The sequence below is a fragment of the Neopsephotus bourkii genome, unplaced genomic scaffold, assembly GCF_033783945.1.
Source record: "Neopsephotus bourkii isolate Nb327-2 ecotype Australia unplaced genomic scaffold, CSIRO-AGI_Nbou_v1 NB_951, whole genome shotgun sequence".
Lineage (NCBI taxonomy): Eukaryota > Metazoa > Chordata > Aves > Psittaciformes > Psittacidae > Neopsephotus > Neopsephotus bourkii.
In genome coordinates, this window is record NW_026901445.1 from 1,914,315 (window position 1) to 1,936,953 (window position 22,639).

Genomic DNA, 22,639 nt, shown 5'->3' on the forward strand with positions numbered 1-22,639 from the left:
TGTAGGAACAAATGCAGCTGGAGAGAAGAGTGAGAAGAAGCAGTTCTGCAGACACTATGGTCAGTGAAGAAGCAGGGAGAGGAGGTGCTTTAGGCACCAGAGCAGAGATTCTCCTGCAGCCCATGGTACAGCCCATGGTGAGGCAGCTGTGCCCCTGCAGCCGATGGAATTCCATGGTGGAGCAGATCAGATCTCCACCTGCAGCCCCTGGAGGACCCCACGCTGGCGTAGGAGGATGCCCAAAGGAGGCTGTGACCCTGTGGGAAGCCTGCTGGAGTGGGGTCCTGGCAGGAGCTGTGGCAGCATGGAGAGAAGAGTCTGTGCTGGGGCAGGTTTGCTGCAGGACTTGTGACCCCATGGGGGACCCAAGCTGGAGCAGTCTGTCCCTGAAGGACTGCACCCCATGGAAAGGACCCACACTGGAGCAGTTCACGAAGAGCTGTAGCCCATGGGAAGGACTTATCCTGAAGAAGTTTGTGGAGGACTGTCTCCTGTGGGAGGGACCCCAGGCAGGAGGAGGGTAAGAGTGTGAGGAGTCCCTCTGAGCAGAAGGGAGCAGCAGAGGTAACGTATGATGAACTGACCATGACCCCCATTCCCCATCCCCCTGTGCTGCTGAGGAAGGAGGAGATCGAAAATCTGGGAGTAAACCTGAGCCCAAGAAGAAGAGAAGGTGGGGAGAAGTTATTTTAACATTTAGTTTTTATTTTCTCATTATTCTACTCTGATTTGGGTTATAAATAATCAACAAATTCTAAACTGATTTCCCCAAGTCAGGTCTGGTTTGCCCGTGACAGTGGTTGGTGAAAGATCTCTCCTTGTTCTTATCTAGACCCATGGCTTTCATTATATTCTTACAGGTCTTTCATTATATTTTATTCTCTCTTCCTTGTCCAGCTGAGGAGAGCAGTGATAGAGCAGCTTTAGTGGGCATTTGGCATTCAGCAAGGGTCAACCCACCACAGCTGTGTGCCCAGCACTGCTATTTTGGCCTGATTTTTTTTCTCAGGGATGAATGGCAAAAGAAAGTGACAAAATTTCAACTGTTGCCTTAAAAGCAACAGCACTATTTTGGGAGTAGATGGTCTATTCTGTGTTTCTGTAATGAGGCCAGAGTTTTGATTGGACCAACAGTCTTGGCTTTCATCTGCTTTAGGTAGGAAACTGCATAGTTTCGTAATTTGTGCTGCTTTTTAATAGTCTCTTGGGCACTTTCCATGCTGTAGACAGTTACAAAGCATCCCTGTGGTAACTTGAGTGACTGTTTGCCTGGCAGCATCCTATTAGACAATGTCAATTCAATTTTTAGCTTTTATTCTGTAAGCTGGCAGAAAGGAGGAAGCCACCACTGGGTGACTGCTGTCTGTGGGTCATTGGGGTACGTTTAGTTGGCTAAGGTTGAAGAACTTTAGCTGTAGACTGCGTTTAAAAGTTTTCTGTTTAAGACTTGTCGTGGTTTAAACCCAGCCAGACAGCTCGTGCACTCACTCCCAGTGAGTGGTGCCAGGCTGGAAGCAGTCGAGGCCCAGGGCTCCCCCCCTTCCCCACTCCTGGAGGGATGGGGAGGAGAATCGAAAGAATACAACTCCCACGGGTTGAGATAAAAACAGTCCAGCAGCCAATGTACAACACAAATCACCACCGCTACCACCACCACCAACAATAAGAGAAAATAACAAGGGAAAAGAGTACAATACCACCTGCCAAAAAATAAGTCCGACCCAGCAGACCCCCTGTCCTTCCGGATAACTCCCAGTTACCTCCTGGGCATGACGTGCTGTGGTATGGAATACCTCTTTGGTCAGTTTGGGTCAGGTGTCCTGTCTCTGCTTCCTCCCAGCTTCCCCTCCTCCCTGGCAGAGCATGAGGCTTGCAAAGTCCTTGGCCAAACCAAAACATCAGTGTTATCAGCTCTGTTCCCAGCCTGAAAGTCAAAACACAGCACTGCACCAGCTACCAAGAAAGAGAAAAATGACTGCTACTGCTAAACCCAGGACAAGACTTCATGGTCATGGTTGAGGAGCAGTATACAGAAATACATGGGATCATAATTGTATCTGGCTTTAATAATGTACTTACCAGTTAGATAATGACTTAATATCAGAAGCTGTGGCTGCTTGGGAAAGGGTATATGAATTTTATCTATCCCAAGAGAGAAAGCTATTCATGCAACAGTGACCCTGCTGCCCAAAATTTGTTGAAGTTCTAATTTCTTTCAAAGTCTTTGTTACAGTTATTGTCTTCTCTTTCTGAGGCGTTCAGACATGTTCTCTCTTTGAACAGGGACACCAAAGTTGTATTGGTTATGAAGAAATAAATAGATTTCCAGTGCCTTGCTCTTTCTGTAGCTTGTGCTCTTGAAAAAAGTGCTCACTTGTGTTGTCCTTGTACTTCTACTAGGAACATCTGCCCAGCAACTAGATGCATCCTTCAGTACAAATGCCACCTTGGAGATATTTGAGGTTGACTTCAGGGATCCCTCCCTGGACATGAAGCAGAGAGGAACACTTCCTGCCTCAAACAGGTACTAGAGGCTCATACCAATGTATCAATCAGTGGAACTGAGAAGGGCTTTTCTGGTACAAGAAAGGAGGGGAGGAGAAAACATGTTGAACATGTTTTCAGGGTGTAAAATGATCTTTTGCATCAGTTGACCTCAGTCTTCAAGAACGGAACATTTTTGTTGACACAAATTGTGTTGGGTGTAAAAGTAGAGCAGTTGGACCATTGGAGAAACCTCAAAGGACTAATATATGGTAGTCAGTCAGTAGAGTCTTTCTGTCAGTTTGCTGGGATTAATGATTTCCAGTAAAGACACTAGAGTCAGATTGAAACTTACTTTCCAGCTTTTTTAGGCAAGGTAATTTCTTAGGCTTATTAGTGTAGGTGATGCTTGCACTCAGCATAAGAAACAGTCTTGATTTCTAACTAGCATATTCATAAAAGCTGTAAACATAATTTTCAGACAATAGCTCTGGAAAGAAAGGGACATAGTCCTCTATCTAATTTTCTATATAGTGTAGGTTAGAGGATATCACCCATCAAATATCATATGAGGGCCTAAACATTTTAAATAAACAAAACTATCTCTTTCTCTCTAAGTTCTCCTTAAAAGTCTTTGGAAGGAAGCTCATTTCTCTTCTTGCATGTAAAAGCCACAGTCCTCTTAAAAAAGGAAATGGTTACTTAAGGTGCAGACTGATGGTTATGGTTGATAGGTTGGAACATGGATGTGTTTTTTGGTAATGCAGAGGACAGCTTGATTTCCACCAAATACTGTGGCCTATGCCAGCTTTTTTTTTCTTATTTTTTAGGTTTCATAAGCTGATCTGGGGTAACTTTGGAAATGGGTCTCCAGAGTCCTCTGGAGTGATCATTGGTGGAGGGGATAATGGTGTACTGACAATGTACAGTGTGCACCACATCTTGGCTTCAAAGGGCGAACCTGTAATTGGGCAGACAGAAAAACATTCAGGTCCTGTTCGAGCTCTTGACTTCAACCCTTTCCAGGTAGGCAACATTAACATACTTATAACCAAGGGAAGGTTAACCTCCATGTTAAGAAATTTGTTTTTCCCTTGAGTATAGTGATTTATAAACTAAAGAAACAGTTCTTAACTTGAAAGAGGCAGGGTAGTTGTGACACAAGGCTGGTTTGGGACTCTGATTTGGGTTCTGTTCACAGCTTTGCCACTGAATTCCCCAGTGACCTTGATTAAGTCTCTTATCTCCCTGTAAAATCATGTCTTGTAATACTGTAACATGCTAGACCATTACACATTTGAAATCAGAACCTCTTTTTTAAAATTTGTTCAGTTGTTGTTTAATTCACTGGGGCTCTGATCACACTTGAAAGGACTGCAACTTAAGCAAGTAGTGAACAGAACACAGTTCTTATGGTAACACAAAGGTAGATTGAAAGTTGTCTGCAGACCCTTGTGGGAAGCCTGCATCTTCTCAGCAGAAATACCCTTGGTGCTGGGATGCAGGGCAAAGGCTCAACTGGCCAGAGGCAGTGGCTTCCACCCCTGTGCCAGAGTTTCATGACTAGCAGCAGCCACCTGCACATGTAGCTTGCTAGGCAAATTTTAAACTAGTCTGTACCATGACACAACCGAAGGCACAGGGGCCTATAATCTGGTTACTATCTTTCTTCTTACCAGTGGCTGCAAAATGCAATTCTTATCTGACACTTATTTGCAAGAAATCTGTACTTTTCCTTGTAAGCAGAAACTCAGCTTTGCTTTTCTTCCTTCTACAGAGTAACCTCTTGGCTTCTGGAGCCAATGATTCTGAAATTTTCATCTGGGACTTGAATAACTTCAGTGTGCCTATGACTCCAGGGGCTAAATCACAGGTAAATAAGTTTTCCTCTGGATAGTTTTACCCCTGCAGTTTTAAATCTTACTAGGCAAGGCAAAAAGATGTGTGTGGAGTCATCCTGGTCTAGTCAGGCTGTGAAGGGAGAATGACCTTGATGTCTGTCAGAAGAAAGATGAATCAGAAGTGACTGATTAGCTTAATTCTGGGGAGGTGGAAAGAGTGTTGTAAGGGGAGGGGGGAGGTAGGCTGACAAGTGCTGGAGTGATGCACTTTGCATGGATGGGTAAGCTCTTTGTGGATTTGAATCAAGTAACTGACCAGTTTATCTTGTGATCCAGCTGGGGCATGTGTGATGGATTAAGAAGGTTTATTGGACCTTCTCTGAGGGATGAATTTATTTCAGGCTTCAGCTGAAGCTTTTCATATCTCATGGAAGTAATATCCATAGCAGAGTCACTGAGCCATTTAATGCATCTTGGCTATTACTCCCAGATAACATTTCCCAAGTTTGAAGAGGAAGAAGCTTCTGATATTCTGGTGCTGATAGTGCTATTCAGGGCAATCAACTCCTGTAAGTGGAAAAAAATCATAGTAAACTAGCCTAAAAGCAGGCCATGTTTTGCCTCCAGTAAGCCTCCTCTTTGTTTCCTTGCCTATCTCGTTGCCCTGTGGTAGATACTGTAACAACAATTAGCCTTGAATGCTTCATCATTTTCCATCTCACTGCACTCCTGAAATGTTGCACACATTAAGTTCATCCCAGGAGTCAGGGTAGAAACATCTATGTTATCTCAGCTACAGTTCTCTATGGACTGATTTGTAACACATATGATCAGTGCAGAATCCAGCACCTGCCCCCAAAATGCAAAGGTGCTTTTCCAGGTGATGTTCCCCCATAGAATTTGACTGTCCACTATACTTCCTGAGTAAAGGACTTCCTATGCTTCCAAGTCTTTCTTCTCAGTGCTGCTGATACTTCCAGTTGATCAGTGATTGAAGAGAGAAGTCTATATATATCAAATCCCTTAGTTAGGCTAGAGACAGAATCCTGTGATTAGTGTTCCCTTAGCATGGGGATAATGGATATGTGGCCTTTCCTGTCTTGGCAGCCTCATGAAGACATTAGTGTGGTGTCCTGGAATCGGCAGGTGCAGCATATCCTGTCCTCTGCTCACCCAAGTGGGAAGGCTGTGGTTTGGGACCTCAGGAAGAATGAGCCTATCATCAAAGTCAGTGACCACAGTAACAGAGTGAGTGGAAGAGAGGCTGTGATTCTAACCAGCTTACGACATGCTGCATGTGACTATGAAGCAGTGGCACAGGCTCTTGAGATCAAGTATTTTTACTGGGGGAGCTGTTGGTTTTCTTAATATACCTCTTTCTTCCCTAATGAAATGGAGAAACAAGACCCCTTGCTGTTCTTAAAATTAGGGCACCCTTGCATTCAGTTTCTGTGTTCACAGTTCATTTATGAGAAGCCTCCTGTGATTTAATTCCAGCTGTCTTCCTAGGTCAACTTTCAACTTCAACTTCTGTATGGTTAGTGGGGTGTGGTTTTTTTGCTGTGTAGTAAAGGTAAAAATACTTCCCACAGCAATATATTTCTAAGTTTGCTTTGTCTTAAGCATTCTAGTTAAGTGCAGAATGATATGGCTCTGGGCTATTTGTGCCATTGCCAGCTTGCTTTGCTGAATTTTCAGCCTGTGCTATTTTTGTCCCTAGATGCATTGCTCAGGAATGGCCTGGCATCCAGAAGTTGCAACCCAGCTAGTCCTTTCTTCTGAGGATGACCGCTTGCCAGTGATCCAAATATGGGACTTACGTTTTGCTACCTCTCCTTTGAGCCAGCTGGAAGGGCACACAAGGTGAGGGTTTGCTTGTTGTGTGCCTCTTCAAGAATCATAGACTCATAGAATAGTTAAGGTTGAAAAGGACCTTAAGATCATCAAGTTCCAGCCCCCCTGCCTTGGGCAGGGACACGTCGCTCTAAACCGTATCACCCAAGGCCTCGTCCAACCTGGCCTTGAACACTGCCATGGATGGAGCATTCACAACCTCCCTGGGCAACCTATTCCATTGCCTCACCACCCATCTTTAAAAGGTAGACATCTGAGAGACTGAACTTAGGAGACCTATAATTTTTTGCTAGGTCTGCTTTGTTTCGCAGATGAATGGTTAATGGTAGAGATGAGAACTGGTATTTCTGAGCTTAAGTACCAGTGCATGCTATTTTCTTGGTAACAGGTTGGGAGAGTGGACTGTATATGAAATATAACTGTTTTCTTTCTGATCTATTTTAGGGGAGTTCTCTCTGTCTCTTGGTGCCAGGCTGACCCCGAACTGCTGCTGAGTAGCGCCAAAGACAACCGGATCTTGTGCTGGAACCCAAGTGTGGGGGAGGTACATAATCACAGCTCTAAGTACACATGGTCTGCTTCATAGAGTTGTGTGCTATTCTGTGTGTGTGTCTTTTCTCTGTATCCTTATGGAGTGCCAATGAATTTCTTCTAGTGTGTCTTCTACATTCTTCCTGTCTGGTGTGAATGTGAGAGTGCTGTCCTTATCCAAACCGAAAACAACAGAGACAGGCAGAGACTTTCTTTGCTATATCTGTGTCAGAGACTATAAAAGGAAGAAAGCTTTAGTTGAAACTCGATTTCAGCTAATTATGATTACTCTTGTTATGTTCACACTTGAGTGTTCGGTGTGTCCTTTTGATTTTTTTTCTCTAGGGTAGTAAGTTTTTTTGGGAGGAACTTGAATGAGAACGAGGAGCATTTGTTAGGGTCATTGAGAGGGGAACAATGTAATTAAATGTGTGTGAACTTTATTCATAGTGCAGTGGTTTCACATGTACGTGCTGATCTAGTCATATATCTCAAAATTGCTCTCTTTGAAATGTTTAGGTATCACCTGAATTAAAATAGGACTGTGTAAAAAATTTTTTTGCACACTTACTCTTTCAGTGCAGAGTTTCTGGATAAAACTGAATTTTGAACTTTGAACAAAATTCACTCAGTTGGTCTTGATGATAGCATAGGGGAAGTACTCTCACAATACTGAAAAAGTTCAGCAGGAGCCCCAGGCTCGATTTGTTTCATGGGACAATTTCACTTAGCCTTGGAGGCATGGAAAAAAACCAACAAAACCATTTTCATAAAGTGCATGAAATGCTCCTGTTGTGGTTTGTTGGGGTTTGATGCTCCTTCTGCACACTTCCAGTGGTTAGAAGAGACTCAGACTCTGAGGCATTCCTGATGTCTAATTTTACAAATGTCTTTTTGCTGTGTTATAGCAGAAAAACCTAAAAAAAGAAAACCAGTTTTAGTGCACCTGGCTTATCTTTATGCATGCCACTGTAGATTTGCAGTCCAAATTCAAGTTAGACATATATGCCTGAACTATGATTTGGTACTAACGAACAGAAGATTTTCAGTTGATACAAAAATTGGGAAGGTTTTCAGTAGTAAGGACAGTGCAGTTATAGAATGGCTGATCTGGTTAAGTTTGGGGAAGGGTTGATTTCTTTGTGTATTGGTGGTTTGTGGTTTTGTTTGTGTTTGTTTGGTTTATAGGGTTTTTTTCTGTAGCCTTTTTTTTGTTGTTGTTGTTGTTAATTAGCAGTCTGGATTTTAATATAAGCAAATGCAAAGTTTTATACCTGAAACAGAGAACACAGATCATGTTCCTACAGAAAAAGAAGCTGTGGTTCTCTGTGCTATATGCACGTGAGGCATAAAGGAAATCTCTCCATTTTGGAGACTGGAGGTTCAAAGTCAAGTTTGTGTTAGCGGGTTGCCCAACATCAGGCAGGAAGTCTGTGACTAGGTCATGAATTGAACTTTGTTTTTTGAGTACTAGACCAGAAACTTGTTGGCTGCAATGTCCTTCATAGTTCATCTGCAGCCATTAAAGTCCTCTTGTTGTTTTACTTTTTTTCTATAAACTTATGTTCTCCTTGTAAATTTTTATTCCAGACTATTCTTTCTGTTTATGTTCTTGCTGATGACACCTTCTTCCCCTTCTGGCTTCTGTTTTTCTTGTGTTCTTTTATGTGTGTCTCCCTTGGTTAACAGCAGGTGCGACAATATTATGCCACTCTGATACTGTAGTACTTAGGAAGCAGAGCAAAACTGATTTGTTGCTTTTGGATTTTGTTATATATACAACAATCAGAATCCTGTTGTATATCAGCTTTCTGTGTCTTTTTGCTTTTTGGGCTAAATGTTCTACAACTCAGTTGCAAATGTGTCCTTCAAGAAGCAAAAATAAAAGATTCATATACAGTGGTGATATGCAAATAAGATGTGACACACTTGGTGTGTCACACTAATTTGGGGAAAGTGTAGGACTAATGTTGTGCATCTGCCTTCTCTCTTTCTGATAGGTGGTTTACGAGTTGCCCATTCGGAGTCAGTGGTGCTTTGATGTCCAGTGGTGTCCTAGGAATCCTTCAGTCTTCTCTGCTGCCACTTTTGATGGGTGGATCAACATTTATTCTGTCATGGGTGGGAACTTAGAAGCTCAGCAGAAGACGCAGGCTGACAGGGTAAAGTCCTGTGAACATGTTATGGCTTGACAGATTGGCAGTTACTCACCTGACTTCTGAGAGCACTAGAAGCACATGTGTAACAATATGAATTTTATGTGATGCAGTCTGTTACATCCACCAGGTTGGATAATTGCGTGGTGTGGGAACCGGTGTGGGGTTCTTAATGTCCACCAAGTCCCAAAGGGATTACATTGCTCTGGACAAAGGTGTCTCGGTATTTCTTGTAAAATTCATTAGTGTGTAAAGACAAGCAAAGCCAAGTGTAGTTTTAATGTTACATATATTTTATGGTTATTGCTACTAGACTAAAAATAAAGCAGTACATCTGCTAGCAACAAGTTTGTCTCGTTGTGATGTTAAATACGTTGATATTAGTTGATACAATATGTGATTCTTTATTAGTTTAGAAGATAATTTTAAGACTTTGTTTATAAGCCACTATTAGCAATTTTCCTCAAGTCAATTTACTGTAATTTGGAGCATATTAATATTTTGATACTGAAACCCATTACTTGGCCAATGAATAGATGGGCAACGTCTGAACAGATTAAATGCCAGTACTGTCTAAAATTTTAGTTTTAATCTGGTGTCTAGTCTTTTAATTCCCTTCCTCTCTCCCAGCCAACAATTCAGGTTTTAAGTGAATACATATGAGCTGGCTTAAGTGTTATTTATATAGTAGTTTACAGCTGACTGAGTTCAGTTTCATAGGATTTGCAAGAGATAGAAAATACTTTATCAAGCAACAGCTGTAGGAGATTAAGGATTTATTTAACCCCATGGAGAATTTTCTTTCTGTGCATTCTTCATGATCATGTACCGCACTTCCACTGTTCTAAATTTGAGAACAGTATTGTCGAATAACTCCTAAATAAACAGAATAACAAGTAAAAACACAAATAGGAGAGGTCTTTTATCCAGATTTCATGATATCAGGACAGAAAGTTTATTGAAGACCTGGTGATTGATGTTACTGCTACCCTGGTAGTGTGTATTTATTCATCAAAGATTTAGGCTGATTGATCTGTTAGGTATAGCTGTTCCTTCAGGAAATGGTCGTTCCTTGGAATTGGTTTCCCCTCAAGAAAGACTTGAAAGGCAAAACACGTAGGTGTTGTCTGTGATTCTTTGGCAACCTTAGCTTGATCAGCCTTCCTTTCATATATGGTGCTTGGCTCTATTTTGGAGCTATGCCCTGTGATCCAGTCAAACTTGAAGAGAGTTGTTAGCGAACAAAAATCTTGAAGAGGCTTATCTTTAGCAAACAACAAATCAATAGCAACAATGTTAAAAATCAAGAATTCTTTTCAACAGCACTGTATGTATGCTCCCTGACTTCCTGAGGGTCAGAAATCCAGGTCAGGGGCCACTTTTGATGTTCTTTCGTGTAGGCAAGAAAGTCTGGAGAGATTTTTCACTAGCTTCATCTAAGCTATAAAAGCTTGAGACGGTCCTTAAAACTAACCCATTTGAAAGACCCCAGCAACAGAAAGGGAAACAGCATTCCTGTCTGAGCAAAAAAAGGAATAAATTAGACAAATTTTGATTGTGTGTTGTCACTGTCTTGCATCAAACAGTAATTTTGTAACTTCTGTGTTTTAGTTGGACGCTAGGCCAAGCAGTGTTTGTTGGGGAATTTGCACCTTGCAAGGGAAGAATTACTTGGAAATCTCTGAAGGTGAAGCTTTTTTGAGAAATTATGTCAGGAACTGTTTGGAAATAGAGTTCACCTCACAGAGGGTCTTGGTGGTACTCCAGTAAGAGATGTTGTAATAGCCTAATAGCCTCTTTCTTCATCAGCAGGGAAAGCAACTAATTACTAAGCAATATTTTTTTAGTGCTTACTCTATGCTGAGAGAAATTGAATTATATCTTATTTCTTTCTCCATCTGATTGTAGATTTCTTCCTCCTTCAACAATTTGGATCCCTTTGGGACAGGACAGATCCTCCCTCCTCTGCAGGTGCCAGAGCAAGTAGCTCAGACCACCTTGATTCCGCCATTAAAAAAGCCACCGAAGTGGATTCGCAGACCTGTGGGGGTTTCATTTGCAGTAAGTGAATGGAGCATCCTTAACTTAAAATGCAGTAGATGTGTCATCTTGCAACACAGTCCTTTTCTTTCCCTAGAGAAACCTTTATCCTCCCATTACTAGTTTTAATGCCTGTTTAAGGTGCAGTATGGGTTCCCATGCAGCTCAACATTCAGCATTCAGATGTATTTCCAACCAGACAGTCCTATAGCAGAGAATGGGAGGTTATAAGTAGGAGTTAACAAAGATAAGGAAGATTCATTAAAACTGTCCTTGTAGGCTATGACATGCATTCCTATTCTCCTGTGTCTTTCTCCTTCCTATCCAGGTATTTTAATTTTCTTCACTTCTTTGTTCCTAAATCAAAAGGCTGAACTGTTCTTTTGGCCTGTGGCTTGACTTGTCCTCTGTCAGTTTAGTGCGTGACATTTACATGATAGTTTTTATCACTGCAGCTTTCCTCTCCATGTCAGAAAAGAGCAAACAGTTCCAAAGGTTACATTTGCTCTATGCCTCTCTCACATTTGCCGTTGGCTGGGCCTGATAGCACATACACAAGTGTCATGGTTTTCAGTTTTTAGCTGAAGGGCTTGTGATGTGAGCTCTCCCTGTGTCCCTACTGTCCATAAACATTAAACTGTTTGGATTCCTTGTGATCACAGCTTGAGCTTGAGTCTGCCTTGCTAAATGAAAAGCTGAGTGAATTGTGTTGACCTTCATTTGTAAGAGTGCTTACTGTGTCTGCCTCTTGTCTTTCTCAGTTTGGAGGAAAATTAGTTACCTTTGGTCTTACCAAAGCTCCTGGACAGCAAATGCAGCAGACTTACCCACACCAGGTATTCATCAGTCAAGTCACTACTGAAACTGAATTCCTGCTCCGATCCAGAGAACTGCAGATGGCCTTGCAGTCAGGCAACCTTCTTGATTACTGCCAGGGCAAGATCCAGACAGCCAAGTTTCCATTTGATGAGAATCTTTGGAACTTTTTGAAGGTAGGATGACTTTGATGAAACACAGAGGTCAGTTCTTCTACAGTCCTGAGGTGGAATGTGTTCATTATGGTCCTCTATAGCCCTTTATATTCCTGTTCTGTAAGATATAAAATGGAGCTGAATAGGCTGTTTACTTACTCATCCAAAGAAAAGTGTTTGCTTTTGAGCTCTTGGAGGTTGTCTTATTTTTCAGTAGGAATGGGCTTTTCAGTGGACTCATCTGGGCCTCCTGTCAAGGTACTAAACTGGATTTTCTCATCTCAGTCCACTACCACGCTATATTTGCCTGCTACCTGTGGAGCTATTATTTCTCAAGGCAAATTCCAAATAGGCAATGAGATTCCCCAGTAATGAGGGGGAGAGCTGTGGTGCCATGAGGACTGACTGTAGCCCTACATAGGACAATGGTTTCATTGACAATTTTGGTAATATGAAAGAGTTTGGTAATGAGGAGTGGCCACTTTTCTGGACAGGCAGGGCTTAGCCTTGGAAGAGCCTTACAGACACAGACACGTATTGGCAGACTGTGTGTTTGGCACAATATTGCTATCTTTTCCTGAGTGTTACATTTGCTTGGGGAATCAGATCTCTTGAATAGGGTAGCCAGGGGTTATCTAGGTGGTGAAATAGTCTTCATTGCAAGGGTCATTGCAACAGTGTCTTCAGCTGCTTTGGATGAGATACTTTGAACTGTCGTTCTAGTGAATCTTTGTAATCCAGCTGGCCTATGGTCCTATGAGACCACTATAGAACATACAAGACTTATTGCTATTTATTGTCTTAAACTACAAACCAAGCTTCTGTACAAAAGACTGCCCCTCATGACCATTTTTATATCTTCAAGAACAGTTTACCAGTCCTGTAGTAGGAACAGCCTGGGACTTAACTGAGACAAATTCTCCTTGCAGAATGTTAGCCGTGCATTAAAGCATGCAAATAGAACCTATCAATTAGGTTGCTTGCAGCGTGTGGGGATCTCTAGGACTGTCTGAGGTCCCCACCCAGGGAGCTTCTGTGCCAGTTAGTTAACTAATTTTTGTGAAGCTGTGTAGGAGTTCAGGCAAGCACCTTGTCTCAGTTTCATCCAGACTCAAATCAGTCCACTGTTTCTGTGCAGAGATTAGCTTGGTAATTCCTAGACTATCCAGGGAATTAATGTCCAACTACACTACATACTACAGGTATGCATACAGTTACAGCCCTGATTTGTAGTTTTAAGTATGTGACAGATTCGAATTTCATCCTTTTCTCATGATTATAACTTAAATTACATAGATTTTCCCACACTAATCATTAGGTGGACTTGTCATAATTGAGTTCCTTATGTATAAACTAGCTCTAAACTTTGATGCTGATAAACATTGACAGTGAGGAGATGTCTAAGAGTTCACATATATTCTTGTCTTTTTGATATCCTTTGGGACTCAGGTGAACCTGGAGCAGGAATCCAGGACTAAACTCCTCAAGTTGCTGGGCTACAGTAAAGAGGATCTGGAAAAAAAGGTATGGGGTCTTTACAATAGAAGGAAACCTTTACTGGACTGAAGCTGCTGCAGGAGAGTTGTAGGGTCCGTACTGAAAATGAGTGAGTGATCTTACAGCACACAAAAGAAATTTCAGATGCTTGAGGGGCACCTTAGGTATCTCTAATTAAAAAGCAAATGTGGGCACTTACAAGGGGGTACTGTAGCTGTACTGGATCAAATCAAAGGGGTCTTGAGCCCAGGTATCTTGGTTCCAGTTGCTGGAACTCTGGGAAGTGTATAATAATAGTGCAGTTGACAGCTGCATCTAGCATCCAGCTCTCTGTGTCTTAGGGGATTCCTTAGCCAGGAAGAAGGTGGCAGGTGAGGACAGTCTGGCATAGCACTGATGGAGGTGCAGGAGAGGAAACTTCCTTGTGTGAACAGTGCTGTGAAAAGGATAAATAACCTCTGATACGCAACCAGCCAGGAATAGAGAGAGGTAGAGCTTTTCAGACAGGTGAAGGAGCTCCAGGAATTGTGTCTGGGGCTTTCCAGTCACTTGGTGGCTTTGTCGCCTAGGGGTTTCAATCTCTGCATGTCTGTTACTTTTCTAGATCACTTCATGTTTGAGTAATGGAATCCCAGATACACAATCCCTTCCTGAGGCAGATGTGATAAATGCTGCACAGCCAGATCAGGTATGTCCTGTACGTCTTGCCAGCCTGGGAGAACAGTGGAGGGCAGAATGAATGGGAAGGTTTAATTCCAACCAAAAATCATTTGGCTCAGTGAGAGCATTGCAGAAGGCAGTCCACAGGCACTCACAGGGTCAGCCTAAACAATCCTAGAGGCCCCTGCTGGCTTTAAAACAAATCAATGAATGATGAAGACGGGCTCCTGGCTTTTAGCACTGCAAGAAGGCTTGCTTCACCAGTGCTGATTTCTTCAGTGATAGAATTAACCTCACTCCAGCTTAATTTCATGCTTCAGCTCTGGATTTCCTCTGTGAAGCTTCTGCTGTGGTATTTCTTTTGCATTTCTTTCCTTTCACCTCTATCCTTTAAATGTATTCTCACATGATTTTGGGATGTCCATCTTCAGATGCCTTCCAAGGCCTGGTTCACCATGCACTGTAAATTTTGCTCCTCTAAGGTACCTAAAACTGCTGTCCTCAAATTAGTAATCTTCACAAGCCTAAAACACTGGCTGAGATATTGTAGGGGTAGCAATTGTGTCCTGCATTTCAATGGAGCACGAAGCATGGCTGTAATCCTGCCTGTGAGTTACAGGTGTCACTTGCTTGGCTTGTTCCTGTTCTGTCCAAAATCGTTTAACTTGCTCAGGAGCTGGAAGTTGAGTTGATGAATGCTGGCCAGTGATACTGGTGGCACTGCATGTCTTATAACTGCTCTTTGTTGCTGCCCTGGTGAAACTGTGCAGGTTGATAGAGCAGTAACAGGAGGCATGATGGGTTTCCAAGTTGAAATCAGATTTATATGAGCATGCTCAACCAAATGGAGAGCAGCCCCACCCCACTCTGTAATCCACAAACCTGTTCTGGACAAGATCTGTGTGTTTAATAAATTAATTAACCTCTTGTGCTCTTCGCACAGCTTTTGATAAATACCAGTGATGATGTAGCTGCTGTTTCCTCCTCTTCAGCCTTTTTTGACAACCTCATCCCACAGAATATGAGCACATTGGAGATTCCTGTCACAGAAGGTATATAAAGTGTGTTTCTTCCCTTAAAAGAAAAGAGGAGAGGAAGAAAAACTGGAAAATTAGAGACCCAAAGAACCTGGTCCTCTCCAGCAGATGGATACTTTTAAAACACATGGCCCTTCCCAGTGTCACACAGTATCTCAGCATTGTGCAGGGAAATGCTCTTTCTAGATAAGAGACCCATTAAAAATATAGGAGAATCTTCTAGATTATGGACTAGCAATTAAGTCAGTGGGGTTTTTTTGAAGTGCAAGATCTGGTTTGGGTTTCCAAATTATTATTTACTTTATTTTTAGCTGGGCTTATATATGTTACTGGTTTTTTACTGCTGGCTCTTTAAAGCAAGCATCATCAGCACATCTGGATGATGCTCCTGTGGGTTGACTCTGCTTCTCACCTCTATAGATACAGATGGACTCATCAGCCAGGCCCTTTTGTTGGGAAATTTTGCGAGTGCAGTGGAGCTGTGCATGCGAGCAGAGCGCTTTGCTGATGCCATCATCTTAGCGATTGCTGGTGGGGAGAACCTCCTGAAGGAGACCCAGAAGCGCTACTTTGCCAAGCAGAAGACAAAACTCTCTGTGGTAAGTGACCCACTGTGGTTTGTGCACCCACTGAGCTGGGGAAGGTGTGTGATATCTTGGCAGGTGTTTGTCTGAATGGATGTGGAAATACTTCGGCAGGAAGTAGAATGTCAGCAGAATGTGCGCAACTCCTCTTGACTCAACATTTACTTCTGGTATAGTTTTATGACGAATTCCATCTTGCCCACATAGAATATCTGTATTCTCTGATCCTTTTTTTTATGTAATGGTTTGTGCCTTAGCTCCCCATGCTTGTAACCTGTGGAGCATACTGCCCATCTACAGTTAAGCTGGGAAGGTCCTAGCTTATTAATTTACAAATTAGGAAGTGCAACAGGGGTTGGGATATCCTAGCACTGTATTCCCTGTCATTGATACTAGCTGCTCTGAAACAAGACATGTTAAACAGATCTTTAGTCTTGCCTAGTGAAGCTGTTTCTGTATTCTCTTAAGTAATTTGTTGGGCTTTTTTTACTTTCTTTAGAGACATCTGGTTTTGTATGCTGTTAAGATTGGGATGCTGGGATTGGTGGAACTTGATGGAATGGTGAACTAGTTGCTCACTGTAATAGTGTGGGAAGTGTGTCTGAAAGTGAGCTGTCACTGTAGGTCTTAAGCAGTCAGCTTATCTTTGTCTTCAGTGATTGACAGGTCTTTCGCTTCCCTTACAGCTGCTTTCCTCCATTGTGCAACAGAACTGGCAAGATATTGTTTGCACATGTGATCTGCAAAGCTGGAAGGAGGCACTGGCCATCTTGTTAACATACTCAAAGCATGAGGACTATACCCAGCTCTGTGGTATGTAGCGTACTGTTTTGATATGGTTTCCCTAGATGAGGGCACCTCTGAACTACTTACAGAAAGAAGTGGATACAGTTGAGGAAGTAAAGCGCTCCTTATTCATTACAGCCAGCTGGAACTTAAGTGTGGACAGTTGTGTTAGGATAATAATAAATGCACCTGTAGCTGAGAATCGTGGTATGAAGTTATATATACTGATGTATCATGTCACCTCTATGAAAAGCATGCTTAAAAACAGGATGGGCACTAGGCTGAGACACTAAAAGGGTGATATTTACAACTTCATTCTAAGGAGAAATGGATTCTCTGACAGTAAAAGGTCAGGTAGCTTCACTCCCATCTGAAAGAGATTTACCCTTCCTGCACATTCCCTTCCCTTTTAAGCTCAGAAATAGGGGTTAATGAACATTTGATGACTTCAGTAGTTTCCTCAGTTCTGTTAATGGTTCAACATGCTCAGCAACTGGTTGTTCTGAGGGTCAGAGTTAGAGGCAATCTAGTGACTGAATCTGATGAAGTTACTCATGTTGCTTAGCTGGGAACTTGCTCCTGGCTGATGGGAATAGCTAAGAGCTAAGTGCTGTTGGAGAAATGCCAGCAGTTTATACAAGTAAGATGATACGACTTGAAATGCAAGAAAACATGACATTTCTTACAGACCAAATTGTGGGGGTGGACCATGGCTGTTGTGGTGATAATGAGATAGCTCCAGTTCATCTTTATCTCCTGGCATTTGCTAAACACTGACAAGTGCCAGATTGCCAGTTGTCCCTGATACTGGATACTACTGGTGGAGATTCTCATCCCTCTTTGGGATAAAAAATGTGTTGGATTTTTTTTCACTGAATTAATCTCTCATTTTTATGGGTTTTTCTTTCATTTATATATAGAATCATAGAATAGTTAGGGTTGGAAAGGACCATAAGATCATCCAGTTCCAACCCCGTGCCATGGGCAGGGACACCTCACACTAAACCATGTCACCCAAGGCTCTGTCCAGCCTGGCCTTGAACACTGCCAGGGATGGAGCATTCACAGCTTGCCTGGGCAACCCATTCCAGTGCCTCACCACCCTTACAGTAAAGAACTTCTTCCTTATATTCAATGTAAGCTTCCCTGTTTAAGTTTTAACCCATTACCTCTTGTTCTGTCATGACAGTCCCTAATGAAGAGTCCCTCCCCAGCATCCCTATAGGTCCCCTTCAGATACTGGAAGGTTGCTATGAGGTCTCCACGCAGCCTTCTCTTCTCAAAGCTGAACAGTCCCAACCTTCTCAGCCTGTCTTCATACAGGAGGAGCTCCAGTCCCCTGATCATCCTCGTGGCCCTCCTCTGGACTTGTTCCAACAGATCCATGCCCTTTTTATGTTGAAGACACCAGAACTGCACACAATACTCCAAGTGAGGTCTCATGAGAGCAGAGCAGAGGGGCAGGATCACCTCCTTCGACCTGCTGGTCACACTCCTTTTGATGAAGCCCAGGATATGGTTGGCTTTCTGGGCTGTGAACGCACACTGAAGCCAGCTCATGTTCATTTTCTCATCGACCACCACCCCAAAGTCCTTTTTCACAGAGCTGCTCTGAATCTCTTCTCTGCCCAGCCTGTAGCTGTGCCTGGGATTGCTCCGACCCAGCTGTAGGACCTTGCACTTGTCATGGTTAAACTTCATGAGGTTGGCATCAGCCCACCTCACAAGCATGTCAAGGTCCCTCTGGATGGCATTCCTTCCCTCCAGCATTATCAACCAAACCACACAGCTTGGTGTCATCGGCAAACTTGCTGAGGGCGCACTCAATCCCACTGTCCATGTCTGCGACAAAGATGTTGAACAAGACCGGTGCCAACACCGATCCCTGAGGGACACCACTCGTTACTGGTCTCCAGCTGGGCACTGAGCCACTGACCACAACTTTTTGCGTGTGGCCATCCAGCCAGTTCTTTATCCACCGAGTGGTCCACCTATCAAATTGATGGCTCTCCATTTTAGAGACAAGGATGTCATGGGGTACAGTGTCAAACGCTTTGCACAAGTCCAGGTAGATGATGTCAACTGCTCTACCCCTGTCCATTAGTTCTGTAGCCCCATCATAGAAGGCCACCAAATTGGTCAGGCAGGATTTCCCCTTAGTGAAGCCATGCTGGCTGTCACCAAGCACCTCGTTGTTTTTCATGTGCCTTAGCATGCCTTCCAGGAGAATCTGCTCCAAGATTTTGCCAGGCACAGAGGTGAGACTGACTGGTCTGTAATTCCCTGGGTCATCCATTTTCCCCTTCTTGAACATGGGGGTTATATTTCCCTTTTTCCAGTCATCGGGAACTTCACCTGACTGCCATGATTTTTCAAATATGATGGCCAGCGTCTTAGCCACTTCATTTGCCAGCTCCTTCAGGACCCGCGGATGGATTTCATCAGGTCCCATGGACTTGTGTACGTTCAGGTTCTTAAGATGGTCTCGAACCAGATCCTCTCCTGCAGTGGGCCTGGAGTCTTCATTCTCACAGTCCCTGTGTCTGCCTTCCAAGACTTGGGTGGTGCGGTCAGAGCATTTGCCAGTGAAGACTGAGGCAAAGAAGTCATTCAGAACCTCAGCCTTCTCCAAATCCTGTGTAGCCAGTTCTCCCGAGAGCTTCCAGAGAGGGCCCACGTTGTCCCTAGTCTGTCTTTTATTTGCATTGTACCTATAGAATCCCTTCCTGTTATCCTTAACATCCCTAGCCAAGTTTAATTCTAACTGGGCCTTAGCTTTCCTGACCTGGTCCCTAGCTTCCCGGACAACATCCCTGTACTCTTCCCAGGCCACCTGTCCTTGCTTCCCCTTTTATAAGCCTCTTTTTCCCTCTGAGTTTCCTCAGCAGCATCTTATTCATCCAAGGAAGTCTCCATGCCCTCCTGCTGCACTTCCTTCTAGTTGGAATGCAACAGTCCTGAGCTTGTAGCAGGTGATCCTTAAATATCAACCAACAGTCTTGGGCACCCCCGCCCTCTAGGGCTATATCCCAGGGACCCTTACTAAGCAGGTTACTGAAGATGCCAAAATCTGCTCTCATGAAGTCCAGTGCAGTGAGCTTGCTGCATGCTCTTCTCACTGTCCTGAGGATCTCGAATTCGACCATCTCATGATTGCTGCAACCAAGGCTGCCCTGGAGCATCACATTTCCAACCAGCCTTTCCCTGTTGGTGAGCACGAGGTCAAGCATGGCACCTCTCCTTGTTGGCTCCTGTATTACTTGCAGAAGGAAGCTGTCTTCCACACAATCGAGGAACCTCCTGGATTGCTTGTGCTGGGCTGTACCGTCCTTCCAACAGATATCAGGGTGGTTGAAGTCCCCCATGAGAACATCCACAGGGTCCTCTTGATCAGGCAGTCTGTAACATATCCCCACAGTAATGTCGCCCATCTGGAAAGACACATAAAAATTGGCAGATATATAAAAAATACTTCTTTTTTCAACCAAGTTGTCTTTGGGATTCCTTAATGATGTCCATTTTTCTGTGTTATCCAAGAATTGTACAGCAAAGCTGCTGAAGGGTCTAGAACATAAGTCTTATGAGGAGCAGCTGAGGGAGCTGGGGTTGTTTAGTCTGGAAAAAAGGCTGAGGGAAGACCTTATCCCTCTACAACTGCCTGAAAGGAGGTTCTAGTGAGGTGGGGGTCAGTCTGTTCTCCCAAGTAACAAGCAATAGGACAAGAGGAAATGGCCTCAAAGTGCACCAGAGGAGGTTTAGGCTGGATGTTAGGAATTTTGTTTTTCACTAAAAAGGGTTACAAAGTATTGGAACAGGCTGCCCAAAGAAGTAGTGGAGTAACCATCCCTGGAGGTATTTAAAAGACGTGTAGATGTGGCAATTAAAGACATGGTTTAGTGGGACTTGGCAGTGTTAGGTTTTTGGCTAGGCTCAGTCTTTAAGGTCTTTTCCAACCTAAATGATTTTATGATTCTAATTAGGTGCAGATCCAAAACTGTCAACAGCTTTTCATTTCAAGCCATAGTAAGATAGTTAAGAGAAGAGCACTGGAGTTAATGAGCTCTTCAGAAAGAGTGTGTTAAATGTTGGTTGTATTTCTTCCTTTCTAGACATGCTAGGTTCCCGCCTAGAGTCAGAGGGAGATACGGCCCTATCCAATGATGCCTGTCTCTGCTATATCTCATCAGGCAATGTGGAGAGGTTGGTGGAATGCTGGGTAAAAAACCATGAGACTTCGTCACCCCTTGCCCTGCAGGTACAGGTGCTATAATGTTGGTTTGACTCCTCTTTGGGCTATTCTGGTAGCCTTGATCTGTTTGCACTACCTCATCAAACAGTATTTGGCTACCAGCAGACAGTGAAGACCTGTTTGTAGTCACCAAGGTATCTCATTCTAGCCTGGGTTATGGGCTCACATCTAAAGGAGGCTTTCACCTTCAAACATTTATGGTTTGTGTGTTTAGGGAGTAGTGATTAGATTGCACATAAATCCAGCCATGGACAGATTTACAGCTCACCTTCCTGTCTTTCTATACTGATGTAATCTCTGAGCTTCCTTTTAGTGAAGTTTAGACAGTACCTGCTTTTGTTGCCTGAGACTGCAATTGCAGTGCTTGTCATGTCTAACTGTAATGCTCCAGTTATCTACTGTACCTTCAGAACAGCCTCTGGCAAAATAAAGGCAAGACAGCATACCACTACTGCAAGTAGAATGATCATGTATGGGAAGTCACAGCTTGCAGATGAATCAGGGCTTCAGTCAGTGTTCTTACTTACCTGTTACACTTAAACCAGTCCGGACTAAGTCACTAACCCAGGTTTTGTCCATCGGTCCCTAGAGTGGTCTAGACAAGTCTTCCACTCGGGTATCTGCAGATAATGTCCTCTGGTATGGAGTTTCTTGGGTTTGCAACCTGACTAGTAAGTAACAGCAACAAAAAGGCATCTCCAGCATTCCTGGTTATGTCTGAAACTGGCCTCTTCCCAGTTACCAGTTATCAGCCAGTGATCAATAGTAATTTTTCCTAGTGAATTTCTTCTGGTATGGTTTTAATCCTTCCTCTTCCAAGCTCATAGCTTGTAACTTCTGGAGTTACAGTAGTAACTTCCTATTGGAAAGGTCACAGTTGAGTTGAATGTCCTTGTGGCTTCCGATTATCTTTTTCGCCCTTACCATAGAAGTAGTAGTGTCAGGGCTTGTTTCCTGGTTCCTGTTTTTCTCCGCAAAGTGCACCTTAAGAAATGGTGATCAGTGATAGCATCTGGGGCAGAGTAACTTCTAGTCACATTGGGCCTGATGTCAGCTGAAAATGGAAAGAGCCATCTGGCATTGTCTCAGCACGAGATGGACCAGTAAAGCAAGTCAGATTGAGTAGTCTATTTTTATCCTCCTCCTGACTTATTCAGGATCTCATAGAGAAAGTGATGGTGCTGAGCAGGTCCATTGAGATGCTCCGAGGCACAGCAGTACCAGCACCAGGCCCTGTCTTGGCAGAACGAATCACCCAATATGCCAGTCTCCTGGCATCACAAGGATGCATCACAGCTGCAATGAATTACCTGCCCAGCAGCTCTAAAGAGGTGAGTGAGAAACGGGTTGTTGTGGGAAGAAGTAGTATGGGAAGGAAAATGATACTTTGTATGAGAGATCCTGGGTTTTAACATGCATCAGGACTTAAGTTTTCACCTTAATTATGGTAACTTGAGAATAGAGATGTGTTTGGGTTTGGGTTTTTTCTAGCTTTTGTCTTCAGTTACATTTTTTTTGTAGTGCCTTTGATCCAGGGAAAAGGGAGCCATAGAATTGTAAAATGGTTCCTGTAGAGCAATGCTGGGAGGCAGCTCTCCAGAGAAGCTGCATCTATTCCTGAAACTAGCTTTTAGAAGAAGGGAATGGGAGAAGGTTACCTTTTAGTTTGAAACAAATCTGTCTAGTGCCCAAATGTAGGTAGGAGTTGGGGAGGGGATGCTCTAAAGACTCAGGGAAGGATTGGTGAGTCTTCATCTGCCTGGGAATATGGCAAGTGATGTCCCAGACTGTTTGGCCTCTTGTTTTGGTTGGTTGGTTTGGTTTTATTTTTGTTTGTTCAGGGTTTTGCCTCTTTGTTTTTTGGGGAGGGGTTCTGTTGGTTTGGTTTTGGGTTTGATTTTTGCTTTTTTTATTCCCTGGTGACTGCTGGAGAAATGGTTAGTTTTGCA

At 43.3% G+C, this 22,639-nt stretch overlaps 1 protein-coding gene across 3 annotated transcripts in view; it reads left to right on the forward strand.

Moving 5' to 3' along the window:
• The window catches only part of SEC31B (SEC31 homolog B, COPII coat complex component), a 37,286-nt gene that overhangs the window by 4,132 nt on the left and 10,515 nt on the right, over nucleotides 1-22,639 (forward strand). For all 3 annotated transcript variants that reach the window (XM_061358768.1, XM_061358767.1, XM_061358770.1), the window contains exons 3-18: nucleotides 2,401-2,524; nucleotides 3,315-3,510; nucleotides 4,262-4,357; nucleotides 5,433-5,573; nucleotides 6,046-6,188; nucleotides 6,624-6,723; nucleotides 8,711-8,872; nucleotides 10,775-10,927; nucleotides 11,668-11,898; nucleotides 13,327-13,401; nucleotides 13,979-14,062; nucleotides 14,978-15,086; nucleotides 15,492-15,670; nucleotides 16,342-16,468; nucleotides 20,551-20,696; nucleotides 21,848-22,021. In XM_061358768.1, the coding sequence (XP_061214752.1) occupies nucleotides 2,401-2,524; nucleotides 3,315-3,510; nucleotides 4,262-4,357; nucleotides 5,433-5,573; nucleotides 6,046-6,188; nucleotides 6,624-6,723; nucleotides 8,711-8,872; nucleotides 10,775-10,927; nucleotides 11,668-11,898; nucleotides 13,327-13,401; nucleotides 13,979-14,062; nucleotides 14,978-15,086; nucleotides 15,492-15,670; nucleotides 16,342-16,468; nucleotides 20,551-20,696; nucleotides 21,848-22,021 (2,240 nt within the window). The remainder of the gene's footprint in view (nucleotides 1-2,400; nucleotides 2,525-3,314; nucleotides 3,511-4,261; nucleotides 4,358-5,432; nucleotides 5,574-6,045; nucleotides 6,189-6,623; nucleotides 6,724-8,710; nucleotides 8,873-10,774; nucleotides 10,928-11,667; nucleotides 11,899-13,326; nucleotides 13,402-13,978; nucleotides 14,063-14,977; nucleotides 15,087-15,491; nucleotides 15,671-16,341; nucleotides 16,469-20,550; nucleotides 20,697-21,847; nucleotides 22,022-22,639) is intronic.